Source organism: Passer domesticus, chromosome 11 (genome assembly GCF_036417665.1).
Source record: "Passer domesticus isolate bPasDom1 chromosome 11, bPasDom1.hap1, whole genome shotgun sequence".
In the NCBI taxonomy this organism is placed as follows: domain Eukaryota; kingdom Metazoa; phylum Chordata; class Aves; order Passeriformes; family Passeridae; genus Passer; species Passer domesticus.
The window spans coordinates 6,520,774-6,541,897 of record NC_087484.1 but is presented as its reverse complement, the minus strand read 5'-3'; the positions used below and the strand labels follow the sequence as shown (position 1 = coordinate 6,541,897).

At 44.8% G+C, this 21,124-nt stretch overlaps 2 protein-coding genes across 4 annotated transcripts in view; one reads left to right on the top strand and one right to left on the bottom strand.

Moving 5' to 3' along the window:
• Positions 1 to 4,941, bottom strand: part of PIK3CA (phosphatidylinositol-4,5-bisphosphate 3-kinase catalytic subunit alpha) — a 41,951-nt gene extending 37,010 nt beyond the window's left edge. The window contains exon 1 of the mRNA XM_064385314.1: positions 4,803 to 4,941. The gene's annotated coding sequence lies outside the window, so the exon portion shown is untranslated. The remainder of the gene's footprint in view (positions 1 to 4,802) is intronic.
• A 130-nt stretch (positions 4,942 to 5,071) lies between these two features.
• Positions 5,072 to 20,775, top strand: ZMAT3 (zinc finger matrin-type 3). Of its 3 annotated transcripts, XM_064385313.1 has the most exons (7): positions 5,072 to 5,238; positions 8,944 to 9,029; positions 10,315 to 10,640; positions 12,151 to 12,270; positions 14,019 to 14,185; positions 14,296 to 14,396; positions 15,419 to 20,775. In XM_064385313.1, the coding sequence occupies exons 3-7, from the start codon at positions 10,371 to 10,373 to the stop codon at positions 15,628 to 15,630; spliced, it is 870 nt and encodes a 289-aa protein (XP_064241383.1). In that variant the 5' UTR covers positions 5,072 to 5,238; positions 8,944 to 9,029; positions 10,315 to 10,370; the 3' UTR covers positions 15,631 to 20,775. The 3 variants fall into 3 exon arrangements, with proteins under 3 accessions (XP_064241383.1, XP_064241382.1, XP_064241381.1); XM_064385312.1 differs by lacking the exon at positions 8,944 to 9,029; XM_064385311.1 differs by lacking the exons at positions 5,072 to 5,238; positions 8,944 to 9,029 and adding an exon at positions 6,600 to 6,726.
• Positions 20,776 to 21,124: the final 349 nt, after the last annotated feature.

Below are 21,124 nucleotides of genomic sequence, written 5' to 3'. Positions count from 1 at the left end.
TTTCTTTGTTGATTGGTGATAGCTAAGAGAAGGAACGAGGTTGCAACAAGGAGTAATTTCTTTGTTCAACAATTTAGTGTCCTCTACAAGGATCCACAGCTAGAGAGCTGACAGATAAGGACACTTTTCCAAGACAACAACTGTAATTTCACCAGAAAAGTCATGTTTTTGAAAGGAGTGGGACCTAATTTAACAGCAAGAGTTAAAAATCAGGAACAGTCTGGAAACATATTGGGCAAGAGTCATCATCACCATTAACTGCTAGATTAAGTATTGGCAAAAGACTGACTAACGAGTATAAAAAAAAAAAGAAAAGCAGTAAAGTCTTAATGACAGATAAGTTTTTTGACATGTTGTACAATCTTAGAGGCAACCATCCAGCTTTCTCTCTTTTCTGTTGGAGAGAAAATAACCCAAGGGATGTTTCTCTACATTTTGTTCCCTTAGAAAAGGGTCAGAATGTACAGATTAATCACAATAAATGTGACTCAGCTGACTCAAAATTTCAGGGAATTTACAGTCAGTCTTAGTCAATTCAGTAAGTCTTCTGTGTTCAACAAATATGCTTTGTGGTTCACAACCCTCAAAAGCTACACTTGGAAATGTTTCTTTACTCAGAAGGTGTAGGCAAAACTGCCAAGGTTTTCTGCGTAAAAATCCACAAAGGCAAGTTAATTAAAGCAAATGTGTTAACGAGTAGACAAAAACCCCAAACAACAAACCCCAGTGTCTTTGGGATTTCTCTAACTCTCCACTGGTGAAAAGCAACAGGACATGAAACCAGAGATCACTGAAGCTGTATGTTTGACCCAGCTGTTTGTTCTTAAACTCGACTGAAGCAGCCACTTTATTGCTGCAAGCCAAGCAAAAGCTTCACCAGAGCTCCAGCATTTTCCTGTTCAACTTGACAGAGGTAAGCTGCCCACTTAGAATTTAGTTTTTACATTTCTGGAGCTCAGGTATGTGAGCAGAGTTTTCCAAAGACAGACTATAACCATTCCCAGGGAGTTGCCCTAGCAGACATAATTGACCAAATGCTTTTATCCCCTGCTTTGCTGGCTTTAAGAACACTGGAAATAGAGAACAGGTGATGATGTCTACTGTCCCTCACATTTCTTCTTTGAAATGTACAGGCCTCTTAGACTGCCTTGCACAAAATCTGTGCCCAGAACTAAGTAGAAAAATACTTTTCTAGAACACAAGTGTAGATACATGCCACATATAAATATATATTATAAATATCTAATATAAATATAAATTTAAATATATGTGCTGCAAAATCTTTAAGTATTGCTTAGACTGAGAAGTCAGATCCCGAATTACATAAACTGTACTCAGTCTGCTGCATTTCTAGATGACTACAAGTTAATGTACAGGATTTATAAAAATGCCTCTTTTCCTCCTTCAAACCAGTTTAATTCCCCCTACCCCCTAGCTGGGCTTGGTTTTGCCCTGGATTTTTTGTTTGTTTGTTTGATTGATTGTGTGGGTTTGTTTGTTTGGATTTTGTTAAAGTTAATACTATACCAGTGCTGCAAGAGCAAAAAAAAAACAACCCAGCAGTTAATACTCAGAGTATTATTTCTGGTTCATTTAGCACTTCATTATCCATTCAAAAATAGATCTGTAGAACAAATTCAGTTGGGAGGAACCTCTGGAGGTTATCTTGACCAACTCTGTAATCAAAACAAATCACATACATTTGTTGTCCAATTAAATATAGAGAGAAACAAATCTATTCTCCCCACTGCTCCCATTTGGATTAGCATACTACAAAGAGACAATTGTAACAGAATTCTTTGCCATGACACATTCAACTTCAAAAGCAAAAGAAAATTCCCATCCAGTTTTAGCATAAATATTTTTGTGGCCCCTTCTAGTCATAGCTACAGACAGGCATCATCCCCTTGGAGCAGCTGGATGTCTGGCTTTTAAAAAGGATGAGACTAAACTCCCACAAGCATGGAATGCAATGCATAAAAAGCTGCAAACCCCCAAACCTTAGCTCACACTGGCTAACTGGAGAACAGATGTGATTTCTAATGTGCAAACTCTTATCCTTTCCCTCCAAGTGCTCCCCCTCCAACTCCATCACACGCCAAAAATGCAGATATGGCCCACTTTTTTCTCAGTGGGGAGGATTTACTCGATCTCATATATTTTTCAGTAAGTACAAACCAGTAAGTAGTAAGACAAAACTTAGTTCTGTAATAGTATTTGAAGACTAAACTAGAAAGACAAGTTTTGCAGGATTATTTTTATCCAGTTATAAATAACAAAATCAGTCTGTGCATCACTATTGAAGTTAAAACAAAGTATCTTAGCTTCCTCTCACCCAAACACAACCCTCCTCAAACGTTCTATTAACTACAGTCTTTGTTAACCTTCATTAATGTACTCAACTGGGCAAAGCAAAGCTACATGATACCAGTCTAGAGCTGCTATTATTTCTTGTGTGATTTGGAGCTAATGCATCATCATCCCAATTTCCTCTCCTCCCTAACAGGCAAACAAAACCAACAGCAACAATCTTCCATTAGGAAATGAATGATATCTGCAAGGTGTTCAGGGTATTCCTGACAACCAGAGAATCTGCACCAGAAATCTCAAAGGTTGCATAATGAGTGGATGTTTTAAGTACAAAACTTAAGAAAGCAGTTTTTGCAGACTGCATGTCAGCCTTAAGCTTGTTGTCTAGTCATTTATAGATAGTTTTAACTCAGAAAGAAATAAAAGTTATGATGATCACCAAGGTTTTTCCAAGTTGTATCACACATGAGCAAGCCATTAAAAAGCACACCACACACAAAAAACCTGAAGATCTGTGGATCAGGAAGTCCATTCCTTATGCCACAACACCTTTCAAAGGTGCTTTTCTTCCAATAACTGGAAACCTCTTGTGAGGTTACTCTGTTTTGTGAGATAGCATGAGGGTAAAGCATGAACTCTTTGCTGGTTGCAGAAATTAATACTCTAAAGCTTTGAACAACTTTTAAAAAAAGAGTTATCCAGGAAAAAGTATCCCCCATTTGCTCACAGAAAGCAGGAATAGCCTGATTATCAGATAAACAGTAAACTAAGTATTGAACCACTTTATGACTTCCAATAAAGCACAATTGCTTTGTAAACAAATCAGCTACACCCCCTTTCCCAAAGAATAGTCCAGAAAGAAGAAGGAAAAAAAAAAAACCCAAAAAACTCTCTCAGAGCCATCTTTCACGCAGTAAACGCAACAACAAACAGAATAAACTTGTCTTTGATACAGAATGACAATTTGGAGCAGCCAGTTAAAACATTTTGGCATGGATTTGTAGGCTGGGATTCTCCTGCCCTGAAAAAACACTCAGCACTGTCTCCAGGTTACCAAGAATGGCACCAAGTTAACACCTAGGAAATGCAGGGCATCTCACCAATCAAATTCCAACTGGTGCATTTATTGTCCCAATGCAGAAGTGGAATATTCCATGGATCCCATAGGAATTGTGTGGTTTCATAAATTCCTCTGTGAACATTGTGAGCTTTCTCTACATTGGCTAAAATACGTTTCTAAATAAGTAACAACTCTTACAGTTTTCCAGTACTATTCTTTGAGAATAAAGTTATTTATTGTGAAGCTTTAAGTTCACATGGGGCTCTATTTTAGAAGAGCTTTTCCAGTCAGTTCCTCATAGCAGACATTATTAAATCCCATCACCTTGCACACTGGAATATTCCCAGGAACTAACAAAGTTTACACACAAGAGGTGACCTTTGATTATTACATTGCATTATAGAATTGCAGCATGGAAGCAACAAGTATGAGTACACCTCTATAAATTAACAGTGAGATGGAAGAAACTAAAGGATGAGTCAGATCATGATGGGAAAGTTTCTAACTTTATCCAATGTGATAAATTTGAACACCTGGTATAGCTCAAAGGGGATGTGAAGGTACAAAGAACTAACAGAACAAAATAGATTTTTTTTTCTATTAAGTTCTACAAAATCTAACTCAGAACCCAATTTACCGCTCCTTTATAAGTTTGCTGCAGAATTAAATCAAGAAAAGCATCATACTCTCTACTGTCTACTTTTAAAATATATATACTTGCCTCCTGTTTGTTCTGAATAGGTACTGCTTATAAAATAATCTTGGCTCCATCAGGCCTTTAGTCAAAAAAAGAAACTAAATATACACAAAAATTATAAAAATTAGAGACATATCCATAACTGCTACAGAAGTAACTGATAGCTTAATAACTTAAGGAGTACTGAAAACAGCCACAAAACCCCCAAAGAAAAACAAGTTTGTGTTAGTTTGGCCAAAGTTTTGCTAATATAGAGTCTACCAAAAACCACACAAATACTGGGAAGAAACAGCAGTTCCATATTTAACATCAGTACAGACCGATCTCTGGGCAGTATAAAAGAGGAATGAAGGTTTTACAGGTAGCAGGGACGAGGCGCTGCTGCTGTCAGCCGAGCGCATCTGGCAGCAGGAGCCGTGTGCCAGGATCCCCACACACCCACCGGGAGCGGCTCTGCTGCCAGCGGCATCACCCAGCCCCATCCCGGCACGGCCGGAGCACATCCACAGCGCACAGCTCCACTCCAGGGGTGGAGACACCCACACTGGAAAACAACAAGCCGCTATTCTTCCTCTCCCGGCTCGCGTCCCTGCCAGCACCCCGAGCGCGGGATGCGGCGGGGGAGCTCCGCCGGCCGAGCGCAGCCCCGCGGCCCCTCAGCCCCGCGCTGCCGCCCGCGCCCCCTCAGCGAGCGGCGCTCCGGGAGCGGCCCCTCACGACCCCCGCCGCACTCACCCGCCCGCCGCGGCCTCGCCGGGCCGGCCGCGCCCCGGGCCGCGCCCGCCGCCTCCCGCCGCTGCGGCCGCCCCGCTCGCCTCGGCCCGTGCCTGTGCCCCGGGCGCGGGCGGCAGCGGCGCCGGCAGCCGCTCCCCGACAGCCGCCGCCTCCCGCACGGGAATAACAGGAAGGGAGCGGGGCTGACCCCGGATGGGGAAGGCACCGCCCGCCGGAACGGGAACCGCGGAGGGGGGAGGCGGGCGCGGGGCCGGGGGAACGGGGTGTGCAGGGCAATCACGGGCTGTGCTGGGCAGTCACGGGCTCCTCCTGCCCCGGTTGTTGCCCTGATGTCGCTGACATCCCCGTACCCAGCTCGTCTGGCCCGGTCCTGACCCTTTCCCCACTTGGACCTCCAGGTTTCTTTACAATCAGCTGCCACTGGCATCAAGTCGCTGTACGTGAGTCCGGTGTTTTGTTGAAAGAGTGGCCCGCTGAGCGAATGCCCGTACAAATGAGAAGCCGAACAGAAATGACATTGTAAATACGCACTCCCAAGTGGGTGTGGGTTTTCAGGGTGTGAAATGAGAGCGCCGGGCTGGGGTACCTCGGTGAGAGCCAACAAGATGCAACAAATGAGGGTGGCACTGAGGTGATGACAGGGAGGAGGGACACGGTTAACGTGGGTTATTAATTGTTAAGGCGTTTTGGCAAATCACTCTATTGTCAAGGGGTATTTATCCTTTCAACAGCGGAGATGGCATAAGCAAGTTTTGGAGCCAGGTATGAACATGGTGAGGGCGTTGGTGAATTCTCTTACTTGGAAGAGTTCTCCAAGCCCCAGGGTCTAGCATGGGGCCACATTCGCGGCCGTGGGCAGGCTGAGCGCTGCAGTAGGTGGGAGCACCAGCCGTGCAGGGCATGGCAGAACACACCCAGCAAACCCAGGGCAGAGCAGGCTCCAGGATCATTCCTGCTGGCAAACTGCCCCTTTGCTGCTTCAGCTCCACATCACCTGCCTCCTGATTCCGACCTGCAGCATCCTTCCCAAAGGGAGCCTGCAAGAGAGCCAGAGAGGGAATTTCGACAAGGGCATGTAGTGATAGGACAAGGGGGGATGGCTTTAAACTGACAGAGGGCAGATTTAGATCAGACATTAGGAAGAAATTCTTGACTGTGAGGGTGGTGAGGCCCTGGCACAGGCTGCCCAGAGAAGCTGTGCTGCCCCATCCCTGGAATTGTTCAAGGCCAGGTGGGACAGGGCTTGGAGCAACCTGGGCTAGTGGAAAGTGTCCCTGCCCATGGCAAGGGGGTTGGAATGAGACGGTCTTTAAGGGGCCTTCCAAGCCAAACTGTTCTATGATTCTATGAATCTGACAAATTTTTTTAAAAAGATCTATCAAAAATTAGTAACAATCAGTGTGTCTAACCATTGTATTGCCAAGTGGGTTGGCTGACAGCTCCTGTAAAATATGGGTGATGGTTTCAGCCTGTAGTGACTTCTCAGCGCTTCCCTATTCCAACAGAAGGGGAGAAAAATCAACAGAAACTCCACATGCCTTGAAACAGGGTGGCCCAACCACACGGGTGAGGCCTTGGTGGCTCAAGGGGAAGTCATTACTCATTTTGGCTACGAGCAGCATGAATAAGAAGATGTTTATATATGCAAATCGGGTTCATTGTAACGTCTGCTATGAAAAAAAAAAAGAAGATAATTATTAAAAAAAAAAAAATAAAAAAAGACTAAATGCCCTTGTGCAGAACCGCGGGGCAGGCCTGAAGCAGCGCCCGGAGGGTGTTTCCCCGCGGGGCGCGGGGCTGGCGGCGGCGGCGGCCCCGCCTCAGCCCGGCCCGGCGGCGCGGCCCCGTCCCGCCCCCGCCGCCGTCACTTCCCGCAGCTGAGCGCGAGCCCGAGCCGGGCCCGGCCCTGCGAGCCCCGGTCCCGGTAGGTGCGGGGTGTGCGCGGGGGGCCGGCAGGGCTGGGGTCCGGGCGGTGCCGGGGATGCCGCGTTCCGAGCCGCTCGGGGGACGCGGATGGCTGTCGCTGCCTCTCGGCTGTGCTCTGCGCCTTCCCGGAACGGTGCGGCGGTGCCGTGAGGCTGCGCTGGTTCCCGGGCAGAAAGGGAGCAGGGCTTGTGGTTTTTAATTGCTCTCCAGCCCCCCAGACTGCGAGGCAAGCAGCTTTGCAGGAATGCCTGCGAGGAGTCGGGATTTCCACCCTGGTTTCTGATAGCCCCCTTGACGTGAGGGATGGTTCTGTGTGTCCCCATCAGCGGAGGGTCAGTGCACCTTAAGGGAGAGCTGTGCACGCTGTGTGTGTGTTTGGTGCTGCCTTCAGTCCCTGCAGCGTTATAAAACAACCTGCCTTTCAGGGGGAAGGGTGTAGGCCCAGTCCGTGGCCAAAGGAAACTTTCTGGCACAATTACACTAAGAGATGTCCATGTATTGATAGACGGGTGAACTTGAGAAGAAATGCTTCCTGTCTTGAAGACAGAGCAGTGAAACTCACCATTTCTGCAGCTTTCATCTCTGTTGTTAGTTGCCTCAGCTGCATTTAAAAACCAATTCTGGTGGAACACGTAGATTTCTCACTGTGGTTTTATCTTTTCACCAAGGAAAGCCACGCTGTGCCTTCCCCATCCTTAGCTGTGGGGCTGGAGCAGCTCCTTTCCCGGCTCTGGGCTGTTGTCAGCCGAGGAGGCTGCTCCCCTTTAGGTGGGCATTGCCAGGCTGTGGCACTCGGTCTCCTCCTTCAGCACTGCCCTTGGCATGCCCGGTGAAAGGAGGGAGAAGGGCTCTGCACCTGTCCCCCTCTCATCCGCTCAAGGACAGCTGGCATGGGGTGGAAGTGGATCCTGAGCTCTCAGAGCTGCTGTCCTGAGGCACAGTGGCTCCTCAGCTCACCCTGGGAGCTGCAGGTCCTTATCTGCCTTGGGCTGGGCTGGTTGGGCTCCCCGGTGATGGAGGTGCCCTGTTCCTTTGCTGTATCCTAAGGTAAAGATTTTACAGCTTCTCATGTGGAAGGAAATGAGGAGTTAAAAATGTTCTTTTTCCTTCTCCTGGGCAGGGTAGCTGTAACAACCAGCAGCGGAGGATTAAAGGAACCTGGAAATAAGCTGATTTTTTTTCTTATAAATAATACCAGTAAGAGAGAAATGAACATAACTTGAGCAATTTTAATGATTTCAGATCACTGTCAGAGAAAAATCAGAATTACATACATTGCATAAGCCAAATCAAGAAGTCTTAATATGGAAATTGCTCATGCAGTCTTAATTTTATCTTCAGACAACTGCTTACTTTAAGAAACAGTAAATGACCTTACAGTTAAAGATTTTCTAAGAATATTACATTGTACCTTTCCCCTGTAGATATAGATCCTGTTTCTTCTTGTATATGACAAATCCCATTTGTGACAGTTGCAAGAAAATGCAATGCAACAAATGCTCATGCAAAATTAAGCAGGTGAATCTCAATTGCCATTTACTGTACATCTCTTTATGTTGCTGTATGAAGTATTTGGCTATAATTTACTCTCATTTTAAGGTAAGAGGCCCATTATACTCGTGTAATAAAACTCTGAAATTACCTGGCATGCTTACCTGCTTGCATAGTTGATTTAAATTGCCTTGATAGGCCTGTGTTGTGATGTATTTAACCAACTTGTTCCATCTGTAGTCCCACAGAAATTAATTAGGCTGTCTACAGAGTACTAGTTGAGGAAAATAAAGATAAAAAAGTTGTCTTCTGTTCTGTTTAACCAGGGAGGTGCGTGCTGAAAATAGGAAAGGGGTTAGGTAACACTACAGAATGTACACTGCTGATGGATGATTTGCAGCACCATTCCTGTGTGTCCTCTTCCTTCTTTGTGGTGGATTCCAGCTCTGAAATTTTGCAGAGCCTTTGTGGTGGAGGAATAATATAAACATGAAAACTCATGGTGGCTCTGTTACTGCCTTGAAACATTGTCCCCAAGCCAGTGCATACTGCCTTTTTTGTTTTAATTTTTTTCCTTACCTTTAATATTAGTAATAAGTGAACTGCTTCCAGTCTTGTACTAGAGTGAGTTTGGGTTTGAGATAAACATTTCAGAAATTATTTTGTCACTTGCATGCTTTAGTCCCATTCATTCATTTAAATAATGTTTTATTTTTCCTAACAGAACACAGATCTCTCTGGGAACAGAGATCCAAAGATAACACAGTACCTAAAATTCAACTGGGATTTTCCATAGCTTGAGTGTGGAAGGTATTTATCTTCAGCTAATTTTAGCAGATTGAAAATCCCGGAAGTTACCCCAGATAAATGCTATCTGCTTCTTCAGGTTCTTAAATGCCTTTGAAGTCCCTATTTTCAAAAGTGACTCGGGAACAAAATTCCTTGGTGGCATTTCATTTACTTTTCCCTAATTTTACACAAGTGTTGCTTTAAAATGCAGATGTGTCTCTTTATTTGCTTAAACAAATGAACAAAGCCCAGAGCATAAACATGGTTGGTGCCAATGCAGCCCTAGCTGGGAATGATCTGCAAAGGCCAAGATAATGCTTCTCTTGATCCCAGTGTGGCACTGAACAGGATTTGTTATGATAAGAAGCTAATAAGACACGAACAAAAGTAGCTATGCCTTAATTCATAATGTCACTGCTCTGTATTATTCTAGGGATGTTCATCTGGGCTGTAGATGTGATTTATAAACTTTAATTAAATAAATCTCTCAGAACCTCTTGTTGGAAATGTGGAGCTAGTTCTAATAACTTGAATTAACTGAGAAATAATTGAATAAAGGTTAATATGAGATAAGTTCTCCATTTTGCAGAAGAAGATGTAGTTTTAGATGTTGCATTGCTTGTAGTTAGTAATGGAAATGTGAAAAATAGCTCAAGGTCGTTCAAGAAGACCATGGGAGAGAGCCCTTGGGAGCTGATTGTACAACAAGGTGTGCTCCAGCTCATTCCCATTCTTCTTGTTTTGCTGTCTTACTGGAAAAAAGCTTTTCCTCAGGAAAGTCTTTGTGAGTGTTTGAGGGATAGATGCATTTATGTATTTTGCATCTACCTATATACAATAAATCTGCTTTGAAGTAATTGGTTTCTTTGTAGATATTCATTGCAGTAGTCTGCTGTAATATTGGTTTAGGTTTTGGAGGCTGAGCTTGTCCTTGGGCTTCCAAAGGAGGATGTGGGTAGTGGTTGTATCCCCCAGTGACACAGCTCTGTGTGCTGTGCATGGTGTATGTCCCCACTTCTAGTGGCCATGGAGCAGTGGGCAGAGTGTGCTGTTGTCAGGTGCTGTGGGTGTCAGGAATCTTCACCTTCCAGGGGACCCACTTCTTATATAAGTATCTTGTAATCTGGCCCTGGTTGTCTGGGATGCTGCTGTTCCCGTGGGCGGTAAAGTGTTGCAAACTGACTTTATCCTGCTTGGCATTTTGAAAAGGCATGAAGTAGAGGCAGTGGAGTTACAGGAATTGCCCCTGGATCCTTGATGTTCCTGTTCTTGTTGCTTATTTCAGCATTTATGTCTTTCTGTCTAGATCTGAAGAAGATTCCTTCTCCTTCAGCTGTAGCATGCCCATAGTCTTCCTGGCCAATGATTCTTCTACAGCAAGCAGGACTTCTTCCTCATCCTGAGAAGCCTTCATCCCTTCCTATGTCAGTGGCTACAAGGCCAAGAGCCAGCTCACCACTGTCCCCACCAAAGTCTCTCGGACTGGGGCCTTCCTTTCATCACACACAAGAAGAGGAACTTGCCAAGGTGGTGGAGCAGGACCCTATGCTGGAGGAACTATGTAAGCCCCTGTCCTGTAAGCTTTGCAATGTCACTCTGAATTCGGCCCAGCAAGCCCAGGCTCATTACCAGGTAAGGAGAGCAGCAGGAGGCTCAGCTTTTGGGGCTGCTGCATCTGCAGCTTGTGGAGACATTCCCGTGCCAGCACGAGCACTGCCAGCAGCGTTGCTGTGGTAGCACAGAGGGAAGTGTGGGCTAATGCAGGAGGACTAACTCAGCTTCTCGAGGGGGTTTTGAGTGCTGCACATGAACAGCAGCATTCAAGTTGCTCATCTGGGGCTTCCTCTGCACCACCTCATGGACTGAAACTGCTCTGTAGACATATCTTCACCCTGCTTGGGTTTTCTGGTTGTCCAGACACGCTGCAGTGCTTTAATTTCAGGTGTTATTACTGGAGCTTTTTGCAAAAACGCTGTCCATGGGGACAGAGAAGTGGTGACAAGATGGCATGGGTGAAAAAGCAGACACTTGTGATTTTTCTTTTGTTTTATGCAACCTGTATTTGACATCTACACTAGTTTAGTAAAATTGGCCTTCTGATTCCAGACATGATTTTGTGAGGCCTGGACAGGTGTTTTCTGCTGGATTCAGCTGTGCCATTAGGAAAGGGACTGCTGCCATGTGTTTATCAGGGTCTCCTTTCTGAGGCTGTGCACAGTACTGATCTAGTAGGGCATTTTATGCAAACACTCTCATCAGCTGGGTTGGCTCAGATCGAATTTATTTTGTTTAAGCTGATCTTGTTGACTTGTCTGAAGTAGGGTAAGGACTCTTTGCATATGCTTCTTGCTGAAAGATAGAACATGTCAGTCTTGCATTACCCCATTTTCCTATGCCCTCTCTGCCTAGTGCTGTGTTTGCATGGGTATTGGAGATAGTGACTTTCTCCACCAGTGAATGCAAAAGGGTGGTTGTCTATAACCTCAGGACACCAGACCCAGATTTCAGGTTCACTGTTGGGCCTGAAAAGGTGGTATCCTGCTAGTGAAGGGGTAGGTTGGATTGGTGTTACACTTTTAACATCTTACTTCTGTAGAATTTCTGCCATGAGGGGACTGAAGTGAATTTTTACACAACTTGCATTTGCCTTACTATGCATCCACAATATTCATATACATAGTCTCATGTTATTCTACCAGGTTTTCAGAACACCAAAAACATATATGTGTTTTTCAGGAGAAAATAAAATATGAAATGGTTTTAAGTTCAATCTCATGTTTTAACTCAAGCTTGGAATCTCATGAAATCTGTGTTCTGTGTTCAGGCTTATCAAAAAACTGCAAAGCAGTTGATAGCCTTAAAACACAAAATACTGGTTTTAAGTAAAATGGAAATAGACTGAGAAACTAATTGTAAACTTATTGAGAAAATCAGCTGAAGATGAGGCCCAGTCATTCTAGGTGTTGGGCATTTTGGAGAAAGGGAGGAATGCCTGCATCTCTTAAATTCAGAGCTGGGTGACAGCTCCTTTACCTGAGCTGCCACCTTCATGGGCACTTTCTCATTTCAGTCTCTGGATCCTTTGTGTTTCAGAATAAGACACTATTATTAGGACAGTGATTAATCTGGGTTATCTTTGCAGGGTAAAAACCACAGCAAGAAACTGCGGAATTACTATGCTGCCAACAGCTGTCCGGCACCTGCCAGGATGAGTAATTCTGTTGAGCCTGCCCCACCTCAGGTTGTCTCCCTTCCAACTCAGGTAAGGCATGGCAAGGGGACTGACATCATGCTTGCTTGTCACCTAACCCCAGTAAGGATAACCAGATCTCAGGCTTTGAGGACTGCCACAGGAGTTGGGAAAGAATTTTCCTTGTGATGGCACAGGATGGTGGAAATGGCCCGTTGTGAGTTGTTTGCTTTCCCTTGAAGATGCAGGTATTGATCTGCCCTTGCAGCACAATGTTGGACTTCAGATATTCTATTTCTGCCTGGCAAATACTTTGATTCCTAGGTACGTCCGATGTGCTGCTGATTGTAGCTGTGCAAGGGTAGGTATAAAACAGCATTGCTGGAATTGGATTTGGATGTGAGGGTGTGGCATCTGCTCTGCACAATCATCCCTCTGTTGTGTGAGGGAAGCCTACATGGAAAAAGTGCTTTGGTGCTCCTACACCCATTGCCCAGGGCTGTTAGCTAATTCCTCTTTTGTTGCTCCTTTTGAAGTGCTCATTCCTGTGTGCAGAGTGAATGGATTGTTCCCTCAGTGATCCAGATTAATTCTGTTTTGGGCACATTAGAGGAAAAAAGAGATGGTTTTTGCTATCTCCTTCTAGAATTCATGCCTTGGGTTTATCATGAGATGTGACAGCTAGCCTGGCTTTTGCCTGTGACTGTGCAGGGAAGCACAGCTGGGCCATGGGGATTGAAGCTGTGCCTGTCAGTCCCCACAAGGAAAGCCTGTGCTGCCTGTAGGGAAGCAGAGAACATTTGCAGAATGGCAGACTGTTCCTGACCAGAGGGAGATTTGGCCCTGTGTAAATTGGCATTGCAGTTCATGGATGTTCATCCCATCGATCAGTTCATGGGATGGGATAGGGTCCTGCCCAGGGCATGGGGATGTGGCTGCTGTACCTGCCAGGGTATCTGGTGGTGTGGTTTCTAATGGAGAAAATGGCCCATGGCAATAAAAATACCTCTGGGGCCATGTGAGGGTTCACATTGTAAGCTAGAAATCAGAATTGTGTGTCTCTAAGTTTGAGCAATATCAAAGGAGATGTGAAAGAATGTTGACTTGTCAAGTGCTGCAGTGACATGGCTGCATGAATCACTGCTGCTGCACTGTTTACAAAACACTTTTCCCTGGATGTTACGTGCTGAGGAGGGATGGTTCCTGCCTGGATCACTGTATGTGGTCTGACTCCAGACACATGAAGGTGTCCTTCACATAGCAGGAGCTACTCATGTGAGACTGGGTCCTTCCTTTGAAGTCTGGATCCAGGTGTCCTCCTACCTGAAGGTTAAGGATCAGAGGTTTGGCAGCTTTGCTACTGGTTTTTTCTCCCTCTTGCTGTTGTCAGGGAGCTGTGTAAAGACAGGGTGCTGTGCAGAGATTAGGTGGACTGTAACCAGGAGAGAGAAACACTTCTGCCTTTCAGTGGGTGTTCCTCAGAGTGAAAGTCACTGCTCATCAGCTCCCAGCAGCTAGGAGTTAAATCATTGCTGTGATGTAAACAAGCCTCTGTGGCTGTTGCAGAGCTATTTGTTCAGATTGCTTTTCTCTCCACCTCAGGCCAGGAATTTGCAGGCTCTCCTGGAGGCAAGGCAGGAAGGATGAATTTCTTGTAAGAACGCTTTGGGGACAACTTGAGAGTGTCCTTATCCACGGGCTTTAATTCCAGCTCTCCTGCTGTCTGATGAGGACGGCAATGGCCTCAGTCCCTGTGATTGCAATATTTCAGCAATTTAACCTTCTTGTGTTTCACATGCTCTCTCCCCCTTTGCTGCTAGATGGGATCCAGTAAGCCAGGTGGCAGAGTGATCTTGGCTACAGAGAATGATTACTGCAAGCTTTGTGATGCCTCATTTAGTTCTCCGGCTGTGGCACAGGCTCACTACCAAGGGAAGAATCACGCCAAGCGGCTGCGTCTTGCAGAGGCACAGAATAACTCATTCTCGTAGGTATTGTTCAACCTCATCTCAGGCTGAAAGCGTGTGGCAGTGTCCCTGGCAGTTCTTTTGTCAGAAAACTCTGAATTGCAGCTGTTCATATTTGTTTAATCTGCAGGGATGCCTCAGAACTAGGCAAACGAAGGGCAAGGAAAGAAGGGAATGAATATAAGATGATGCAGAACAGAAGAAACACGTATGCGGTTCAGAACAACACAGGTAACTTGGAGCTTGCATCTATTCTGCAGTTGGAATAGTAATTAATAATAAATAGGCTTGTTTATCTTCTGTTTCTGAGGTCTGTTTTAGCAGAGGGAGTTGTAAAAGGAGCTGGTCCAAGCTCTGCTGATCCTTCATATCTGCATGGGTTTTTTTCCCAGCTGCTAAAGTTGCTTTGTTTTGTCAGCCTGCTTGTTAGTTCTTTTTCTCAGTTTGTAACTTAATTTACCATCTGCCTGTCTCTAAGGCTGCTCTAAGTGGTGACAGTTTTCCTGCTTTATTTTCTTGGCAGGTGGCCAGGTGCTTTGACTCCTACTGTGGCACATCAACCTGTACTTGCACTCCCATGACCAGAATGAGAGAGCATGTTAGCCTCCCTCTAAGACCATCTGTTCCTAGCATAGAGTCCTTCCTCAGGTGTTAGATACTAACTTTGCCTCTTTACTATGATTTAAAGAGTGTATTACAGCCTCCAGCAGGGCATCTATTTCTCTTTTTCATTTTAAGTTGTTTTACAAGCACACATTAGCTGAAACTCTGATTCCTGGTGAGGCTTGGTTTAATCATGTCATTCTAATCACTGTTATGTGGAAAAGATAAATATTTTCAAGCTCCATTTTGTGAGCTTTAAACTGAGGCAGCTTATTCTAATCAAAAGACTTTTTGTTCCAGTGCTGGAATTAGATGGTTAACAAAAAAAAAAAAAAAAAAAAAAAAAAAAAAAAAAAAAAAAAAAAAAGAGAGAGAGAGAATTTATTAATTCTTAAATTATTAGATTCCTGATTTTCAGTAAGACTGGGGCATTAAGCCCACTCTGCTATTTTATAAAATTCCAAGTGCTGCACCTCTGTAAATTTGGAAACCAGCAGAGCAGTTGTGGGGAAAAGAAAGCTTGACTCTAATCTGTTAAAGAAGCAAATTTCTGTCTGCTTTTGTCATTCATTTGACTTAGGCATTGTCACTGAGCCGCCTGAAGCTTTGGTTTCTTACAGGTAACCCAGGCTTTTCTGTTGGCTCCCCAGGTCCCTACTTCAACCCGCGCTCGCGCCAGCGGATCCCCCGTGACCTGGCCATGTGCGTGACGCCCAGCGGCCAGTTCTACTGCTCCATGTGCAACGCGGGCGCCAGCGAGGAGCTGGAGTTCAGGCAGCACCTGGAGAGCAAGCAGCACAAGAGCAAAGTGTCCGAGCAGCGCTACAGGAACGAGATGGAGAACCTGGGCTACGTCCAATGACGCGCCACCCTCGGTAGTAGTTTGCAACTAGAGCAGCTTGTCTCTCGCCTGCTGTTTGCCACATGCCCTGCTTTGTGCTCCATTGGGTAGGAGTATGCTCTCGAGCTGTACATGTAACACCTGCAAACTTACTGGTATGGTTAGGTTTTTTTTCTATCATAGTCGGCAGGATGACGCTGTGCAGGACATGAAGTGTTTTTGGTGTTTGTTCGCTAATTATCTAAGGCTCTTCGTTGTGTTGAGTGGCGGGGAGGAACTGTGTTTTCTCCCCAGCCTTCTGCATGAATATGCAAAGCCCAAGAAGTGCTGGAAACTTCTGTGGTCCTACCACGTGGGTGGACTGTGTGCAAAGCCCGCTCCCCTCCTGGCACACCACAGAGCAGTGCTCCAGAATGCTTCCCTACAGCAGACTGAATCTCCGGGCAGCTTGTAAAAGAGGGGAAGGAGTAGGGCCTGTGAATGTGTGAATTAGGTGGTGTACTTGTCCACACTTTGCTGCTTCTGGCCCCCATTACAGTCCAGAATAGGTTCTTTCCACATCTTTGTAGAAAGGCTCTGCATACCTCTTCTCCTTGGAGGATCTTGCCTCTTACTGCTTCCTCTGCGATGCAGATTCCATTCTGAACGTCTGACATGGATTTCAGCTGATTAGCCCCATTCAGAAATGCTCTTCTAATCTTGATGTTGTTGCCTGGACACCTTAATATACCATGGGTGTAGCTCATCTCCCTGAGGAGAATCTCTGGGGATCTCAGTGGCTTGATGAAGTGAACTGGAAAGCAAACCTGATCAGGTGAGATGTGCTGTGCTCTGATTCTGCCTTAGACTGAGTCAGGTTGAGAATAGGTGGAAGGAGCTGTCAGCTGTGATTTCTTTGCATGTTGATGTACAAGAGAGCAAGAGTTGGTCTCTGGCCTGCAGTCCTTGCTCTGGAAGAGGAGGGAGGGCTGCCTGGGTAGCAGATACTGGTGTGTCCCACTTCCATGCCATTCCCTAGGCAAAGCCTAATGGGTGTTTATGGAGCAAAGATGAAACTTCTAGCTTTGAACTAGAACTACCAATATTGGTTGACTTCAACCCCCCTCTGCCCCTTCTTTCTTTTTCCATCTCAGGATGGGTTTTAATTCCATTCCTTGATGTATACTTGACTGTTCTAGGGACCTTCAAAAAATCCAAAGTTATGTAGGATTTAAATGTGAGGGTGATGATTGTTTGAGTAACAGATTTTTTGCCTCACTAAAGTATTCAAGAAACTTGTTAAGCAACTTTTGAATTGTAGACAAACTCAGAAGGTGTGTGTGTTTGTTTTGATATTCCTTAGCAAAAGTAGGAAGGGGAAAAAGAGCAGAAGTAGGGCTGTCAATTATTCTTCTGCTTGTTTGGGTAGATATGAGGATCTGTGATTGGAGTCTAGTGCACAGTGTCATTAAAACATGGTCTCCAGTGGCAAGAGCAGCATGTAGGTGGCTTTTGTTGGACCTGATCCCCTACTGTGCTGCTGGAACTGTGCACTGGTGTAGCTCCACTGACTTCAGTGGCAGGTGCAGAGAGGGTCCAGGAAGCACCATGGCTCATCTCTCACCCCTCTTCAAGCAGCTGGAATTAGATGCAGCTCCATTAGTTTCAGTAGGATTTTAGCAGGGATGAATTGTACCTAGTGCATAGTGTTGAAGGTAGCTCCCCCCCTCCTTTTATTGCCATTCTGATCCTGCCTCTTGCATTCCAGAAGGACTTTCTGCTTGCCTTAAAAAATGAAGAATGAGTAACAAAAAAAAATCCAAATAGTCTTTATTCATCTTCCTAGTCCACCTTCAAAAGGTCTGTTGCACTTGGCTGCTCCTCAGAAATTGACTATTGTTTTCTTCAGCTCCCTGCGTGAACATCAGGGAGCCATACAACCTGAATGCAGCTTTCCTAAATCCAGGCAAGGTGAGTGCTTGCAAAGTAGTTGAAAACAACCCCCTAGATCATTCTATGCTGATCCTTGCCCTGCAGATAGAGGCAGAGGCATAGGTGTCCTCATGAATGGGATTCCTTCTCCTCCTTTGTGCAAAACTCAGTTAAATGGGGTTTGTGCCCTGGAGCAGGTGAGAAAGTAGAACAGGTGCCCAGGTTGTAGAGCACTCACTGAGCAGTTCTGACAGCTTTGTAAGTCTGTTTCTTCTGTGCTTTCCTGCCTCTGCCTCACCCTCTGTGTAGCCTTGAAGAACATTTGCCTTTCCAGAATCTCTCATAGGCCTTTTCCCCCTCATCAGTTGTATTGACAGAAGGGCTCTGGTTTTCTCTTTGTGTCCTGTCCTTAGTTTAGCCACTCTGACACCACTGTCCAGAGGGACAGAGGGAATTAGATGAGCCTTACCACAATGTGCTTCAGCACAGTGATCCCTGCATCATGGTTAAACATCCCTCTGGCTGTAAATTAAAGCATGGCATTTCCTACAGGCTGCAATTAGTAGCAGAAAAACAACCCTTGGTGAAATATGAGCTGGAGGAGCTGTAGGTACTGCTGCTGTCTGGCTTATTGCTAGGGATGAAGAGGCATTTTTGCTTGCTTTCACATGCCCCAAAAATCAGCTGTTCTCCACTTAGCTTTGGTTACTGCTCCTACTCCCAGCCCAGCCATCTGCTACTCATTTGGCATTTCCAGTGACTGCTGGAGGTGTCAAAACCTGGTTTGCTCCAGCTGTGCAGATGTGCCACAGCCCAGCCGTGTGCTGGTGCTCTTGGGAGGGTGTGTGAGGGATGTGCAGGGGGCTGTTCTTGCAGGCTCCTCTGGTTTGGAGTGGTGGCTTCAGTCTGCCCTGAGGAGAGAAGCCTGAATTTGCTTTGTTCTGTTCAAGGCAGTGCAAGTGAATGTGATCATCCTGGTGGTTTCAGAGTGGTGGCTTGTAGAGCAGGTGTACAGCAGGCAGTGGGACTCAAGTGACAAGGCAGGACAGATTTCCTCCACGGAAGGAAAGATGTCTTGCTGGGAGAAGCAGCTGAGACTCACTTTGCCCCAGTGCTCTGTTGTGGCCCTTCCTGCAAGCTACCAAAGCTTTCCTCTCCTTCTTCAGCATTGCTTAATGGCTTGTGGTCTTCCCACTCCCCTTTCAGCATAGGAAGTTACTGACTGCAAAGAGAAAACACCCAACCTCCCCATTATCCTTAGGGTTCAGGACAATCCAAACTCACACTTGTCAGCATTAGATGCTGAGTAGATCATGATTTTACTTCTTTTTGTGAAAGGTGTTCTCCAAACCACTGTTCAAATAATATTGAAAACATGTTCTGGGCAAACCCTTGTGGTGTGGGTGGGCTGGGGAGAACACTGTACAGCTGAAGTGCCATTTTCCAGACCAAATCATTCTTTTTCTCATGTTAAACCAAGTACCAAACCCAAGAAACAGGACTTCTGTGAAGCTGTCACATTGGCCAGTAGGTTAATGACCTTTGCTGCTAGAAACAAAATGTAAATCAATATGTTCATATTTATTTTACTCTGCTGACCACTAATTGATTTGTTAATATTTAAGGCATTATGCTGTAGGTTGTTTTTAAGTGGAAAAATTCTACATCGCACTTTGCTTTTGGATCAGAACGATTATTTATTGTATTTGTGAAAATGTTTTTCCTCCCACATAGCTATTGTTTTCTTTCCCTTGATGCAAAAAACCCAACAAAACCCAAACAGCAAAACCCACCCCAAATGCCCCCAACCAAATCTGACCCATGGATCTTTGTTTCTTTCCATGCTAAACAAAATGGGGATTTCCTTGCAACTTGTTATTAAGTGTCAATTTCCAATTCCTTTTTCCTCAAATGATTCCTTTGCTAACTCGGGATGTTATTTTTAGAGACACAAAGTTCATGCCTCATTTAAACATTCATTTCTTTTAAGGCAAGGAAGTAAACCATGTGGAATCCATGAATTTGTGAGGAGTATGAAAGTGATACTATTTTGTTTGTATTAGGCTTTAGCTTTTGTTTTGCATTCTGCACTAAGTAAATCTGTTATAATCTTGCCTAACATTGGTCTATTTTTGACTTTTTGCTTTCTTCATGCACATTGAAAGGAACCCTGAAAACTTCTGTGGAGTTGCTTAGGATGGTCATCAGTGTAACAAAAAGCAGATTTTTTTCTGTAAAGCTGCTTATTTCCTTTCCTGGATGCCCATTATAGGGCATTAGAAGGGAAAGCTATTGCCATAAGCATGGATTCATATTTTAGCTTACTAATGCTTGATGTCCCTTTGCTACATTACTTAAGTGATGCTCTCACTGTAACCAATGGGAATCTTGCCTGGGTCAGGAATAAATGAAATACCCAAGGCAAAGATACTATGTTGGCTGGGGCCAGGCAAGGTACATTGCTAAGTTTGTCTTTTACTCCTCCATTTGGATTACAACACTCTTATGGTTTTGCTTTTTGAGGACCATTTATCTGGTTCTGTAAGGATTTGGTCTTGCTCCAGCTAAAATAGTTTGAAGTACCTTGACTGTAGCTGAGTTAGGAGCAAGGCTTGAAAACCTTCAGGAATTTCTCACTGCTGATGGTTTATATGTGTTTTTTGTTTTGTGATTTATTTTTTAATTTTACAACCACATATACAAGGATGCTCTGGATGAGATGGAGATCTGTTGCTGATTATGGAAAAACAAATGCCATGGTTGCCAAAGGATAACAGAAAATGGAGAATATGGATCTGGTGTCTTTGAAGCTAGTGGCTAAGCTTCTTGTATTTTGAGCTGGGCTTACCACCTGCGTAAAGTTGGAAGGGAAAATAAAATCCACTTTGAAATAAATGTGGTCAAACAGTAGTTCTGGGAATCTCTCCTTTAAAAAATGTATCACAGCTAAAATTCATCGGCTTACCTGAAATATCTGCAGGTAAAGACAGAATTGAATTTTTAAAAATAAAATCAGTTTTTCAGTTTGTATTTTGCAGGGGAAAAATTACTTGATTTAATATCCTTCTGCATCTGTCCAGCAAAACCACTTGCAAGTGCTTTGAACATGTTTCATCTAGAGCCTTCTTGTCAGGTTGTTTTGTACATTTTTCCTTATTTCCTTTATATTGTACTGACCCCCGTGAGGGAATACTTGATGAAAATGAATTTTTTTTTCTTCTTCATTATGTAATAAACCATATTGCTCTTACCATTGCACAGCCCTGATGTTTGGTATTGCTACTGTTCATGGCTGGACTGGGAATGACAGAGTTAGCCCAGCACTGAGTGCAGCTACATGAACATGTTTTCACACACTGATAAAGGAGTATAATTCAAGGCAGAATTTGTTACTCTGGAGGAGGGTCAGTGTACTTCCAGCTGTTGCTGAAAGCCAGCTCAGAGCTGTCTTGGCTTTGGGAGTGCTCAGATCTGGCAGGATGGGAGCCAGGAGGGACACAAAAGGCTCTGTCTCTGTCTGTGCTTTCCCCTTGAGTGGACATCACAAGCTCTGCAACAGCCCCAGGCTGAACCACGGACTGGCTTTCAACTCTGGCTGTGAAAA

Excerpts from the sequence above, each read along its gene's own strand:
- ZMAT3 (XM_064385312.1), top strand. The coding sequence starts at position 10,371 with ATGATTCTTCTACAGCAAGCAGGACTTCTTCCTCATCCTGAGAAGCCT. Across the intron at positions 12,271-14,018 it reads TTGTCTCCCTTCCAACTCAG|ATGGGATCCAGTAAGCCAGG; the intron begins GTAAGGCATGGC and ends CTTTGCTGCTAG. Across the intron at positions 14,186-14,295 it reads GCACAGAATAACTCATTCTC|GGATGCCTCAGAACTAGGCA; the intron begins GTAGGTATTGTT and ends TTTAATCTGCAG.